General features: G+C 39.4%; 1 protein-coding gene across 1 annotated transcript in view; it reads left to right on the top strand.

Annotated features, from left to right (window-relative positions):
- Positions 1-15,965, top strand: part of LOC125294530 (WSC domain-containing protein 2-like) — a 101,704-nt gene that overhangs the window by 12,271 nt on the left and 73,468 nt on the right. The window contains exon 2 of the mRNA XM_048243363.1: positions 13,044-13,896. Coding sequence (XP_048099320.1) covers positions 13,515-13,896 — 382 coding nt within the window. The 5' untranslated portion in view covers positions 13,044-13,514. The remainder of the gene's footprint in view (positions 1-13,043; positions 13,897-15,965) is intronic.

Here is a 15,965-nt window from a genome sequence, read left to right as displayed (position 1 = left end):
TAAGGGAAGAGGAGAGAGACTTCTCTGCTCTACTAGTCTGTCTGCCTCTTCACCCCCTCCATGTTTGGATACTGTCTGTCCACTAGCCACTTTTTACCAGTGTCTTTCTGCCTCACTGTTTGCGTGCTATATTAGCACATATGCATAACCCCTCCCTCCATGCCACAGCCGAACTGTGGCCACACTTATTCCTTTTCTCAATATAGTTATATATATATATATATAGAGAGATATATAGACTTTATTCTTGCACTGTTGCACTGTTGGACTTACTCATTTGCACTATCACCATGACACTCACTCACACAGAGCACCTTACCTTACCTTACTATGCACAGAGAATCACAGGCTCAGTCCCTGCCTCAGTCATTTCAAGCACCTCTTGATTGATTAATCACCCACTATGTGGATACTGTTTTTAGAATTGATTTAGATTAAGTGTTAGTTAGTATAATTTTATTTTAGTATATTTAGTATATTCTTTATCTTCTACTGTCCTTATTGCTTAGTTGTGTTTTTTATACTATATACTTTTAATTACTTTTTCTGCTGTTAGTGAATGTGTGTGTGTTGTCTGTATGCTACCGAGACCTTGAATTTCCCCTGGGGATCAATAAAGTATCTATCTATCTATCTATCTATCTATCTATCTATCTATCTATCTATGAAACTTTTCAAAAGAAATAGCGAAGGCAACAGTAGTTCCCACTACTGACCATTTATAAACTGTGAGAGGGCACAGCCATAGGCACAGCACTAGCCATAGGCTATATTTGAGTGGAGCTGGCAAAATAGTCTTGAACTACAACAAAATTTCTTTGTCATTCAAATGATACAAAATGTGTATATATATATATATATAGAGAGAGAGGGCTTGTGCAAAATTCCAGAATTGAATTGAAACTGGCTCTTAAATTCCAAATCAATTCTTGAATTTCACTTGCATTTCAATTGAGGTAGCAAACAGGAAGCAGAATTGCAATTTGAATTGTGCTCATGATTTTATATATATATATATATATATATATATATATATATATATATATATATATATATATATATATATATATATATAAAAAAAATGTTTTGTATCATTTGAATATAAATATGTGTCATTTAATATATATATATATATATATATATATATATAAAATGCACCATGCTTTGTGGAATATAGATGAAAAACAAAAATGTAATTCTATCATTGCTTGTTTCTCCACCCCCACCCCGCCCATATACACACTTTTACATGGTTAGCAGTAACATTTAATGGGCCATTGAGTATGATGAGGATTACTGTGTTTTTTTTTCTTTAGAGACGAGGCTTATTTTTTTTTAATCCTCATGTGAAGCAGCTAAAGGCTAATCCTGTGACTGAGTGCTGGATCATTAGACTGAGAGCATTTTGACATTTGATACATGTAGATTTTTCCTCTGGTTTTCATGCCATTTTTTTCCATTTTTCCAAATTCCATTTTCACCATCTCAAGGCTTTCCTCAAGGTGCAGGGGAAAGGATCTATTATGTATTTCTGTATCTGATTGTATCACTCACAAAAAATAGAATAGTATCACTCACAAAAGTAAAATACCAGGAGTTGAAAAGAAAAAAATGATGAGTACCTTTGTGATTAAAGTTGCCAACAAATGAACCTTCCATTTTTCTCTGAATAATTTAAAATGGGCAAAAGTAATTGTCAGGCACCCATCATTGTTTGTATTTCATGTTTACGTTGTTTTTCTTCCAGATTCTTTTATTTATTTTTTTCTTTCAGTAATTTTGTGTAAACGACACACACAAAAACACACACATGCAGGCAGGCAGGCACACACACACAAAGACACAGACACACACATCATTACCCCCTAACAAACACTCACAAGCGAACCCACACACACACACACAGAAGCACACCTACACAAAAACATACACAAAAGTAGGGGATGGAGCAGGAGAGGGAGACAAATTGAGCTATTTGTTTTTGCGGAGAAAATGTGTAGGACTGGGCAAGAGAGAAAAAATATAAATAAATAAATAAATTCATTCATTAATTAAACATAAAAATAACCCTGAGTTTTGAGGTTAATTAGTGTTGAGGAAGATAATAACAGTTCAGCATCCTGGTGGCTTGTGGATAGAAACTGTCTCTGTATCTGCAGATACAGGTCTGCATACTACTGTACCTTCTACCAGATGGTAGGAGGGTGAAGAGACTGTGGCTGGGATGACTGGGGTCAGCGAGGATCCGCTTGGTCTTTCTTCTGCAGCGCTGGCTGTAAAGGTCCTGAATAGTTGGTAACTCAGTCCTTGTAATGTGCTGCGCTGATCTGACCACCCTTTGCAGAGCTTTGGGTCATTCCATGTGAAATCACCCAATTTCAGCAAAATTTGGCAGGTGATCATCTCCGAAAAAATCTGAAAAAATTCACAGGTGTTTGTAGACCGAATCTATGCATAGATCTTAAATAGTATAGGCACTGATAGGCTGAAGCTGGTGTTGATGGCAATTATGATAAATATAAATCCTCTTGCTGCATGATGACCAGTCAGTCGTGTTGATGTACTTGATCAGTTTATTTTCTCTAAATAAGATTTATGGGTGATTAGTATGTTGTTAATGTTGCAATAATTATTTGGAGCAATTCAACTATGAACCATAAACTGTGTGTTTAGATTAGATATGTGCAGCAAACAAGTGACACTCTTACTCTTACATTGACTTCCATTGTATCAAAAGAGCACCACAAGTGGTGCAAAGTGGTACTGCAGATCCAGTACAAATTCAGTAGATTATAGACAATATTTTTCAAAACTCTTATCTCCATAAAGAAACTCAGCAACAAGCCCAAATTTTGGACAGATGATTCTCACATACAGAATGATATATGGTAAAATTGTAAAAAAATCCTGTTAACTGTCCACGTGGTGAAATCAGAAGATGAAAATGGTCTTGAAATTAAATCAAGCCCAATTTAAAAGAAATGCTCTGACAATATGATAATGATAATAACCAAAGTTAATGCATGGACATTAGAGTTTAGATTCTCTGCCCAAGCCCGAACTTGATGGCCGATATTTCCAGTCACTATCCTCAGGCCGGGCCTGGCCGGGTCCTTGATCAAGCATTTGTGTTTATTTATTTTTATTTATTTTTTTATTTTTGATCATTAGCATTTGTGTTTATTTTTTATTTTTTTATCATTAGCCTACTTGGGTGGGGAGCTATGCCATAGTCAGAAATATTCTATATTTTGCAAAGTAGGCCTAAGTAACGAATGTGTACAGTTATACAAGTTAAGCTACAAAATTACAAAATGTCATTTACAATTTTATCTGCGCAACACGCGTCATGCACAGCTTCTCCACTCGCACACATCACACCAGGCCTGCTGTGCTGTATTGTGTAGCTTAAGTGCAACGTTAAGCTTGAAGATGTAAAGAAAAAAATAAAAACAGGAGAAATAACTTTGATCAAGTTTGGAGAAAAGTTGGAGGTATGCATTTGTTAGGTATGCTTTGTCACGTGCATTAAGTGCGCACGGAGCATGAAGCAGCCTTGCCATGGCAGAAATAATGATAGTCAGCCTTCAATGTCCTCTTTTGTCACTTCTCCAAGCATACACCTGAGAGCGAGGCAAGCCCTCACAGAGAAATGTGTTGAGTTTTGCTGCAGGGCATTCTGAATAAACAAACATAGTTTACATGCTTCGTCCTCCGTTGCATTATTCATTAAAGAAACCATATGTAAGAAATGTATTTCAATTAATCATAAAATGGCCCTGATATGTCACGACATTTAAGAAATCATGTTCATTTCAAATACTTAATATCACTGACAACAGTAGTCCGGCCAGGATATTGTCATTTAAAAAGTGAGGTTGCAGCCCTCAACTGATGTTGATGTTGTGTTGTGTTTTGTCATGTCATGTTGTGTTTTGGACTGATGCGCCACCCTCCACCTATCTACTAATCGCAAAGTCAGTAGTGTTTCGGCATCCGGGTTGGCAACCTCGAGTCAGGGGAGAGGGGTAGGGCATACACCGCTCTACAGTAATTTGAAAGTGATTGCAGTACCTGTTTTGGCCACAATCTGGTTCCTTTAGGATAGCCTAATTCTAAACATATTATTGTAGCTCAAACTGAATTGTAGTTGAGAATGTCAGTTATAATGGCCCATGTATTTAAAAAATGTCGGGTTTAAATTGGGCTCGGGCTCATAATTACAGTTAGTGTCGGGCCGGGTCGGGCTTGATTATTTGGGCCCGATCTAAGCTCTAATGGACATGACCTTATAATCCATATATGAGTGGGAAAAAAATCTGATGAATTTGTGTTACATTTTTTGAATGAGAAGCCCTCAAAGGTGATGTCTTTTCACATAATGAATTTATAGCCATGTTCAGAGCTTTGCAGAGGGGGAATTACACAAGATACGTCTGATCTGATTGAAAAGGACAATTCCGGCGCAAAATGAACCTAGGGTTTAATAACACATGTGTACCGAGTTCGACCGTTCACTGGGATTTGTTTTCATGCTAGTCGAATGTGACCAGTTTTATTGCAATCCGCTAATTAGCATTTAACGCTAGCCTTGAGCATCGCTAGTAGTGGAGCAGGTCCACTACTAGCGATGCTCAACTACGTAAACAAAATGATACCTTATGAATCGTTATGCAGGTGGACCAAACCATTTTGCGCTTTAGCAAGGGACAGTGCGAGTAACCTTAGACCTTAGACCAGGGGTGTCAAACTCATATTAGGTAGTGGGCCGGATTTGTTGGTATGAGACCTTGTGGGGGGCTGTCATTGTCATTATCATTTTTCTGCATGGGTATCAAAGTGTTGTTTGATTATATCACTTATGAGCAAACAAGTACACAATAATATACTGCTCTTTCTCTCTTGAAATGCCCTGCTTATTCCTTGCTGAGGATGGTTGCTAGGTTTAATCAATTTGTTATATCATAGAAATATTGCTTATAACACATTGTTGAAGACAACTGGATGTGAATATCTTTTTTTCTTAAAATATTCAGGTAAAATAAAATATATTCCAGACTTTTCAAGGGCCCTCTCCTCCATTGGGGCCCTGTAATCAGCCCCACTTTGTCCACAGTCCGAGGCCCTTGGATCTGCTGAACTCATTTACAAATAGAGTTTCTCTCTGAAACTCAACATGGGCCAGCCTGCCACAGATGCCTGTGAGCAGCTTTTCAGTTGTGCTGGATTACTGTTCACTGCAAAGCGAGCAAGGATGAGCACAACTAACTTTAAAAATCAACTGCTGCTCAAACTTAAAGGAGAACTCCGGCGATTTTTCACATAGATCTCCATTTCACGAGGTCACAGAGTGCTGTTGGTACGGAAGAAAAAAACGAAAACAATGGCGTTTACCTAACTCGAGTGCTACATGAACATGGGGGCCTTACGAACATGCCCCCAGAGTGTAGCGCTGTAGCTGCGTGGCAACTTTAGCTGCTGGCTGCAGCAACTCAAGGTGGGTAAAACCAATTGTTTTAGTTTTTTTCGTACCCCCCTCCCCCCAAAGAAAAGTACATTTGAAATGAACTACCTTTTACTTTAATTGAGTACATTTTCATATGGGTAATTTAACTTGTACTTAAGTAATATTTCATCAAAGTATTGGCACTTTTACTTGAGTACAATATTTTTGTACTTTTTCCATCTCTGCCTGTCAGCCACTGGGTGATTTGACACGGAATGACCCCTTTGCGGTCATGGGCGGTGCTATTACCTGTGATGCTGTGATCCATTGTTTGCTTGTCCTTGCTTTATTATTGTATACTTTTGACAGTAGCCAGTGGGCTATACTAGCGAGGTATGTTGCGCTCAAAGCTAGGGTATGCTGTGATACGAAAGTGGCTCTGTTTCAGCGTCGCTGTATCACCATCTTATGCTGTCAACCAAACCTGGTCGGGAGCAAGTTATGTGATAAGTTATAGCTCAAATCGTGTAAAACTACCGCCCACTGACCAATCAATTATCTTGAAAAACGAAGTTATCTCACGTGTAGGATTCTGTCATATGTCTTACGATATGAGCTCCTCCTCTACAAACATTTTGGATTTCAAATGCGCTTAGTTTTGTGCGCATTGTGTTGTGTGTGCAAACATGCAACTATGGACGTGCATACCATACAACATCGGATGACAATCGATTTATTTGATGCTGTAGGCTAGACACTAAAAGACCGCAGTGTAGCTTACCCTATCACTCATAAATGTGGAAGTAATTGCTTTTTAATATAGGCGGTCTTGTGTGTCTCCACGTTTGACGATTGGCCAACATCATCACAACACCGAGAACGCGCACAGATCTGAACTGAAAGCCTAGTTTGACAAATATATCACGTAACTGCTATCGTAGTATCACTTAACTTATACCCTTGAGTCAAGGCTTTGTGTAGCCTGGATATGTCTAGATAGTATTGTCTTCGTATTATACCCTACTGCGTACATGTGTTCTGTTATGTCTTTTTCTGTGTGTCACTTTGTAGGCCTACTTTGCTTTTGAGTTGCGCATGTGTTGCGAGTTCCCCTTGTTTCCCCATTAGTGGTCTTAATTGAGTACCCTGGCTGGCTGATTAGGAGAGCCTTGTGATTGGTTAATTGGCTGTTGGGAGTGCTAGGGGCTCTTCTTTTTCTTGTATGCATGTATTGTGCTGTGTGGCAGTTGCTGTAAGCTGCCAGATTTATTTGCAGTGTTTTCTCCAGTTGGATGCGTGACTTACCCGACTGAAACATTTAACAGGCCGGATATAGAGTCAGTCTTTTCCAGTCAAGGCTACAGTTTTGCTGTGAGGATGACGAGCAGGTGTAGTGCACATCTGTTTCTCTCGCTCCTGTATCTCGAAATTTGTCAAGCAGGGTGCCCGACTCAATAGGCCTACTAAAATGCCTACAGATTTAAATGCAAGCTGTGGTGATCAGCAAGCTTTCTAATTAATCCAAAAAATTAAGGCCACCTGAAATATTGGCTGATTGAACAATGTTATGCCCATGCATTAGCTATAGCGTCAGTTGCACAAAATAATATAGCCTAATGAGCATGGTGCCTTCTTCAAACTCTCTTTTTCTCACTTCTAGCCTTGGCTTTGTGCGTGTTACTGAGTGATGTTTGTGGACATTGTTATACAAACAGCCAAGTTTTAGCCTATTTAATATTTGCCACGCTGTTCATTCTAGATCCTGAACAAATCAGCGGAACTGAAGAAGCAGTAATAAAGCCAATTTATGTAGACCTACTTGTGTAATTCTTTTCACAGCACTGTCTACGCGTTCAGTGAACAGAGTAGGCTACCCAATATATTGCAGACGCGCAGCAGTCATTTTGGATGCGTATAGCCTAGTTTCAAGCAAAAAATACTTAAAGTAAACATCTCAAAAAATTCAGGTGCACCCAAATGTGCTGTTGTACCTAAATTAAAAACTGTTTCGGATGGGAGCCACCAACCCCAGTACTGGAGACTACCATCCCCCTGACTATGAGGCTGATTTCTGCGCTTGTGAATCAATGACAGCTTATTTCCATGACCGTAGCCAGCAGAGACGGGCCAAGAGCAGCTTCACACATCAGATCAGCTTGTGGGCCATTAGACGATCACCCCCCCCACTTGAACTCAAGCAGGATCTTCCGACAAAATTGTGTGTGCCTTTGCTAGGAGAGAGGAAGATAGAGAGCGTGCATAAGTGACAATTATTTCTGGTGGTAGCAGAGTAATGGATACCTACAAGAATTGTTTCGAATAAGACAAAAAAAGACGTAGGCAATGAATGAAATGTTAGGTATCCGCGCGCAGGGGGTTTGGACAGCGGGTTAAGTGAAATAGATCAACTTATTCTGTTCTTGCTCTTTGTCTCACGATACAGCCCATACTGAAACCTATAGAAAGCCCCAGACGAATAGGCAAGATGTTTTGTGGTGCGTCAGAAAATGAGACATTTTATTTTTCTATTTTTTCCCGAAAAGTGGGGTAGCCACTGGCCTCGTGACCTCATGAGCTAAACCATTAATGAAAGCAAACAAATATAAGCAAAACAGTCAGATGCTTCTTCATAAAATAACAAAGACACCTTCATAAACAATAACAAGTTGTATCGTGAGACTGTGTGTCGCTTGGAGCTGCATGTCACTTGCAGCAGGCTATATTAAAAGCAGAGGATTTTCAATTTGCTTCAGGATTTAATTCACTTTTGGATTGTTTGATTATAGTGCTAAATGTTGGGACTGTCGCAGGAGATGTACTGTAGGCAGACCTGGCGGCAGATACAAATTCACGGACGAGCATGACATTTTTCCAAGAGGGGCACAAATTGATCAATGATGCGGGAACTTAAATAGGCCATTAATAGACACTGGAGTGGAGTTACAACAACTGAATTCAAACTGATATCTAGTGCCAAAAATGACTAAAGTTTATAATATATAATTACACTACTTATAATTACAAGCTTACACTTGACAAAACATTCTAATATGAAAATGTAGATGTTTAGGGTAACCTATTGTTGTAAAAGTGCAAACCCTTTAAGAGATCCCCGTGTGCAGGGATGGGGAGAGAAAACGAGAGGGGATATGTGTGTTAGAACTGAGATGCATATGGAGAGAGTCGTGCTGATGAGACTGGAGAGTCAAATTCAAAATAATGCAAAAAATAAATCCGCAGATAAAACTGAAATCCTTGTTCATTTGCTAACAACATTCAGATAGAGGGAAAGAGAGTTCGCCCCGAGGATACGGATAACTTCGGCCCTAGAGCGGTAACATGAAGCTCCCCCATGTTCTCCGACTAGGTCAGAAGAAAAACTGTAAAGTTTAACGCTATCAAACAAATCTAGAAACTATTAGGCCTACTTCTACTAACTACAATATGGGACATAGCCCACCTGCGAGCAGATAAGCCATATTTGTCATCGGCAGGGGTTAGTGCAGAAGTGAAATAGGCTAGCCTAAACTGCGCCATTAAAACCTCCTCTCCATAAAGGTGATAAGATATTAAGGCTTAGCTAATGTTTCTGATTGATAAGCTACTGCATAATACCGATTTTACAAGTTTCATTTGCAACTTGCTATATTGACAAACCTATAATATAGGCATACATTAAATTAATGTTCAAACTCAGGCTGCTCATTCATATGTGTTCCTGTGTGGCTCTCATGCATTAGATTAGATTAAATGCATCTAATCACAAGTGAAGTGCAATGTGATATACAAAGTATAGGCAGGTGGTGCATAGACAGGTCAAGAAATATCGTGCAGTGTAGACAGTAGTATACAGTTGATTTACAGAAGGTGGTTTAGAGTAATATGAATTAAATATAAATGTGTGCAGTGTATTAATAGAATATGAAATGAAAACATAATAAATACGGATATTCAGTATGAAAATAAACATATATGTACAGAATGTACAGCTATGTGCAGTGTGGTAACATTACACGAGTTTGCAAAGCGAGTCTCAAGTTGACAACATTCTGGGATAAAGTGAGCGGTAAAGGTGACATAAGATTAACCTGCTCTTGATGTCTAGGCATCGCAGGTCAAGGCAACTCGTATTGCTTTCTGTAAGGCCCCTGTGACCTGTTCTTTTGTCTCTTGTTATAGTTTAGGTATCGCTTTTTCGGTAAAAAGGCGACGAGATGGTATTAGTATACCTAGGCTCAGTTATGTGCATCATATATTGAAAGCCTTCATTGTCTACCATGCTGTATCTTTTGAAATGCAATAAGCTATGGATTGAGTTATTTTCTTTGCCTGTTCAGAATTCAGTGGGAGTTTAGAGCATTGAAAGAGAGTGCATTGGTTGACTGGCATGTTAGGTACTTTAGGTTTCTCCACGTCTTTAATGTTAATCTCTGGGTGATTGCATACCATGTGAGTTCTCAAGTTTGTGGTGTTACCAAAATACTTAACTTTCGCTTTGCAAAGCCTGCATATAGCATATAGCCTGCATTCTATCAAGTTCCGTCTTCCCCTCGTGGCTATAAAAGCCGAAATGTGCCCAAACTCTTGCCTTCAATGAGGATGGAGCAGGTTGAATACATGTAGTTCTTTCTGAGGTTTGCCATTGTTTGCACCGTGCCGACTAAACTACTGCTCCTGCTGCACTCGTTCTTTTGAGTGCCCAGGTGTCAGTGTCAATTCGATGCAGCACCATCTATGGGAATGGCAAGCTTAACTCATTGTATACACGCCATTACAAAACAGAAAAAATATTTATATGAATCGATTTTTGGAATTCTGTGAGTTGATTTTGAATCTGTAGAGCTTGAATTTTTTTGCACGCCCCTATCTTCTACCACTATCCCTAAAAGGCCCTAACCTTTTTTAGCACCCTTCTCTTAGGCATCAATTCAGGTTTTATCCACAAAAGTGAGTCACCGAAAAGCATGCTCTTTGCATCCCTGAATGAGCAACATTGTGCTACTCTATTTGTGGCTTTTGATATAGTTGACCACTGTTTGTTTTTACACTAATTATCATTAATTGGCTTTAACCTTATGAGCAAGATAACAGTTATCTTACTGGTCAACATAGAATCAAGTTTTGTAATATTGAAATTGTGTAATTGTTTTTCCTTGGGCTTATACTGTTCACAATTTACAAATTGCCTCAACACTCACTTCGCCCACTCAGGTTCATATTCATGCGGATGACACAGTTATGTACTGTAGCACTGAGACTATAGACTCATATATTACAGCTTTCTTTCCCCATGCTTAAGAAACAGTTAAGTGACCTGGAGCTGGTCCTGAATTGTACCTAAACTAAACTGATTCAATTTTTCTAAAGCTAGAAATGCTGATTTTAACTATTTGAAACTGCTAGAAATGGTACTACTCTGGAAAGGGTCACCAACTAGTATCTAGGCATTTGGATTGACAAAAAGCTTGATTTTAAAACAAATGTCAATCATCTTGTGAAAAAGCTTAGAACAAAGCAGGAATTTCTCTACAAATAGATGTTGTTTCACTTTCCTAGCCAGAAAAGGTGTTATTGAGTCCGTCTTAAACTATGGTGATGTTATTTATGGGAATGCATAACATAGGACACTGAAACCCTTAGATGTTGTGTACCTTTCTGTCTTGCATTTTATCACTGGTGTAAGGCAAAATCCACTCTGAGAAGGATTACATCTAGATGAACTGACAATGGCATTATTTGCCGGATGCAGTTCCCTGCTTGAACTGCACCCAAGGCCTGATCAGAATGCTGCTCATTGCATCTCCTGTGTCCTTTGATAATTTTGACCAAGCCCTTCACCAGGGTCAGAGAGACTCAAGATGAGTGGTATTTCAAGTTTGTGTAATTGTACTGTGTATTAATCTAAAATATTCATGTTTGGTCTCTAATTGATCCTTGTTATATGGGCAGCAGTCTGATCATGGTTTCATCACAATCTGAAATATGTGCCATAGTTTTATAGCCCAACTAGTCCAATGTGGTCTCAGCTGGGCCTTGATTAACGAGGGTATAGTGTTATCTTATTCCCTCAAAGGGATTGGTCACTGGCAAATGCATAGGAATGAATTTTAGTGTATAAAACCAAAAAGGTTTAGGAGCTTAGCTTCTCTTCTCTGCCCTGCTCATCTACTCTTTCACACTCTTTTGTTTCTGTCTTCCCTTCCCCTTTTCTCTGACCCATTCATCCCATGTTTGGTTTTGTGTTTACTTTACGTTTGTTTTCTACAATATTCACAAGTCTAATGCATCTTACTGTCTCGTAAAGTTACAGTCCGTACCTCCGGTTACAGGTCCGGAGTGCCAACCAGTGGACCACGGCTGTCCTGTAACCTTCTCCTGTAGTGACTAATTATTGGTTGCATTATCCACAGTTTTCTACTGAAGCTACCAAATCATTTTATTTATTTTTTTTTTCTTTCACCTCAATGTATTAACTTTTCCCTTGTACACTCGGCACCATTGTAAATGAAGAGTTTGTTTCCTCAGTGTGTTTTCTGAGGTTAAATAAATAAAAAGAAAAATTACGAAATTGAAATGAAACTCAATATGAAATTCAGCTGTTACTTTTACTTTAATTGCTCATCTTCGTAAGTCGGTATATGGTTAAATGACTCATTACAGGGCGAATGAAGACTGTCTCGCCTGCCACTACTGCCTGTAGGAAGAATATCCCGCTTGCAAGTTCAGTGTATCATACCCGCCGACCGAAGCAGGATCAGTTTACATCCTGCATCTACAGCACAGGCTAACGAAACGCTAGCGATTGTTGCAAACGTATGTATAATGGCAGAGCCGGGGAAGAAGCAGCGAAAACCCTTGACTGATGATGCAAAGAAAAGGAAAAGAGCTTCAGACCGAGGGAGGGGGAGTTTCGTAGAGAAAAAGCATCAGGCTTGCCTGGTGTCCCTTTAACAATGTTGGTAAATAAATGTTAAAGTGAAACCTTGTGCTGATGTCCTTTCTACAATATGATATACTGTACAGTTGTAGAAGCTGCCAAACCATGCCACTTTACTTAGTGTCTGTAATGGTACCTTATAGCTTTTTAACATTATTAAAAACGTTAATTGCGCACATCTTACTGTACTTATTGTCTGTCATGGTGCTTTTAAAGTATGCAGTGGGGGCTTATAACTTTAAATTTGTTGTTATGAGCAATTATAAAAGGACTAGTGAGGTAAATATACACTATCTATTATTATGAAAACATGAAGGTACATATGCATACTTAAAGAGCAATTTACAGATTCTGCTATACAGCTTTATAACAAAGTTTCATCATTGCCATTATCAAGAGGTCAAAGAAGCTTTATAATCCTTTTTGACACTTTGTAAAGGCATACAGCAACATCATAATGCTTTATGGGTGCAGTCATGAGTATGTATAAATAGTTATATATACTCTATACCACTTTACAAGATTTTTTCTGTTGTTTTTTGTGAAGTCAATTTAAAGTCATGAATTCCTCTGGTGGAGAAAATGTAAAAGTTCTCATGATGCTTAAGGTCCTGTTGTGAAGCTCGGGATACTTAAGGTCCTGTTGTGTATGTCTTTCAGGGTAGTAGATTCCACAATGTGCGAGTGGAGCAGGAGGAGAAATCACTTCACACATCAGCGGACATAAAACCACTGGTTTGCATCGTGGGAACCATCACCATAGATCAGTTGAAGAGTCGTGGCGTCCGATCACGAGGGACAAAGCAGTTCAGCAGCTGATCATCTTTCAACCCTAGATGCTCGTCTTTCACAACATGGCTCCAGAAAACGGATAACTCTCCCCTGCTCTGAAGGAATGTAGAGAAAGAGAACTAGATACTGTTCACACACACGCACACACACAAATGCAGTAAAGGGAGAATGGAAGTGCAGGTGCAGAGTCAGTTGCTAAAGCACCAGCCTTCACCATTGTCTAAAATGCTAGTAGGCTATTTGTTCATTTAATTAATTAGCTATAACATACATATAATATGCTTTGCTGTATTGTATGACTGTAAGACTTGCCAACCTGGGGCATATGTTGGATGGACCATGGTGCGGCTTCTACTAAAGATCCAGCGCTACTTCTGGCGGAAGCCTGTGCGTTTCCTCTCCTTCCTACTTTTCTATCTAGTGGCTGGAAGTCTTGTTTACCTGCACACTGGTTTCTCCAGCAATAGTTCTGCTGGTACTAGGAATCTCCTAATGTCTGAAAAAGGCATGAGGTTAGCATCCTCTGAGGTGGGCCAAAGTCTTGGTCTTATGAGGAGAGTGTTTAGGGACACACAGAGATCACCTCATTGGCATAGACCCTCCTGGTTGAAAGAAAATGGGCAGGAAGGTCCAGAACGAAGTAGCCAGAAAAGAGACTACAGCAACAGTTTGAGCCAGGGGGTCAACCACAGAAGTACCAAAGATGTGGAAGATGGAAGATGTGAGTATGTTGTTAGTAGCACAATTTCACTGTTTTTCATAGTAGGCAGATAGACATTGCATTGATCTAGTGGTAATTTAGGAATATGATGTAGCTTTTTATGTTAATTTAATTTATTATTAATATTTCATTTTATGATACCATACAACTTCCAAGTGTGACATTTAATTGAATTGAATTTAATTTCTTTATCCTTTCTAGTAGTTACATGATCAGAGAACAATTCATTTCATAGAGCCATGTACGGTGGCTTATAGGTGCAAACGGACTGCACATTAAGAAAACATGCAAATCGACAAAACACAAGCAACTTCATCGATTTGACAACACATGCACAGCATTTAGAAAACGCGCTGCAAATTCATACAACAGAAACAAAATTCAGACAAGTGTTTCCGGAGGATAAATAAAAGTGATGAACATGTCTGGACATGCTTGGTGCCAATATGATTATGCTCATAGACTGTATATATAGAACTGGACAGTGTGGCTGCATTCTACAGTGTTCTATGGAATTGAAGCCGCCGAGGCGACACCATCTTGGAAAATTTGGAGCCAATTTGAAGTGCGGCCGCGCGTAAAAGTTGAAGCATCGCGCCAGTGAAGAGGAGTCGCGGTCAGGCACGCCCACTCAGTTGCCACTCAGCGAGTTAAACACACCCCTTGTCAAGTGAAACCCGCCCCCTTCTACTTTCCACAACGCAGGTCGACTCGGCGCAGAAGGCTAGCTGGCTGGATGAATTTTGCGGCTGTGAGTTAGCTAAACGGTACAAACAAACAATCGGTTTGTTCTTGTCTGGTAAGTGTTGCGTATCAACTGAAAAGTTTTTTTTGTCTATTGGTGTTCTTAAATACGTCTAAGAGAGCTTATTATGTTATAGACTGTGACAATTTAGTATGGTGAATACTAATGAGCTAACAACAGAAATACGGACAGCGAATTAGATGCTAACGTTAGCAGCTACATTAACGTTACCGTTAACGGGAGGCTAAGTTAGTCGTTGAAGTGAAGATTAGCACACAGCTCCCGTAACAGTCGATGCATGATATACTTGGTTTAATTAGTTGTTGCTGTTTTCAAATATCTCTATCTTAATGTATGCCATCTCAACATGGAGTAACCATTGACTGTACATGGGGATTAATAACACTAGACAGTCAGTACAGTATATGATGTGATAAAGCAACGGTATGATGTGATAAAGCAACGCAAGTTAACGTTAACGTAATGTGAAGCATGGACCTCATCAACTCGTCATGTTAATGTAACTACTAGCCAGTTTGCCAGCGTTGCATTTTTTCTAACGTTAACGACAGACACCTCTGTTAGAGCTACTTCTGTGATGGTAGGTCGGTAGCATAGACTGTAAAAAAAATAGATCGGTAGGTCGGTAGTTGTAGACCGTATAAGTGAATGATCGATAAATGAAACGCCTGCATTAAACACTACGCCAAGAACCAGTCACTTCCCAGGGATATCGGTGAACATTTGAGAAAGACCTTAGTTTGTCATCTAACGTCCATGATCAGTCATACTGATAACGTTATTTTCAAGCTGGCGCAAGTTAATAACATTCACACCGCATATTTAAATGTGTAGTTAACATTAGGTAGGCTGTGAAGTTTATTGCACACACATATTTAATTAATTGGTATTACTAGTGGTGTTGAGTGCCTGATTAGATGCTTTGTAATGTTGTAAAATTATCTGACTAACTTTATTGTAACTTTCCTTTTTGCAGGTAAGATATGGGTGATGGCTGAATGTACTGGAGGTGGCGGCAAGGTGGTCTCCATGATCTACATTAGTCTGCAAGCAAGGGAATGCCTACGTGAAGTGGTTTGGCTGGAGTGGTCTGAGGTGGCATGTCCTCCACCTTTCTCCAAGTCCCCTGACATCCATCTCCCTGACATCATCACCCACCGTCACTGGATCAACATGAAGCCCCTTATACATGGGACATGGCACAGCACCACTACGTTCTGAAAACACATGACTTTCAATAACTGGCGTGGCACCAAGAAAAGTCTGCGCTGCTCTGAACCTTCTGTTAATGTGACATCATTCA

The sequence above is a fragment of the Alosa alosa genome, chromosome 5, assembly GCF_017589495.1.
Source record: "Alosa alosa isolate M-15738 ecotype Scorff River chromosome 5, AALO_Geno_1.1, whole genome shotgun sequence".
Taxonomy (NCBI): domain Eukaryota; kingdom Metazoa; phylum Chordata; class Actinopteri; order Clupeiformes; family Clupeidae; genus Alosa; species Alosa alosa.
Note: the sequence above shows the minus strand (reverse complement) of the source record. Positions and strands in the feature narration are given on the sequence as shown.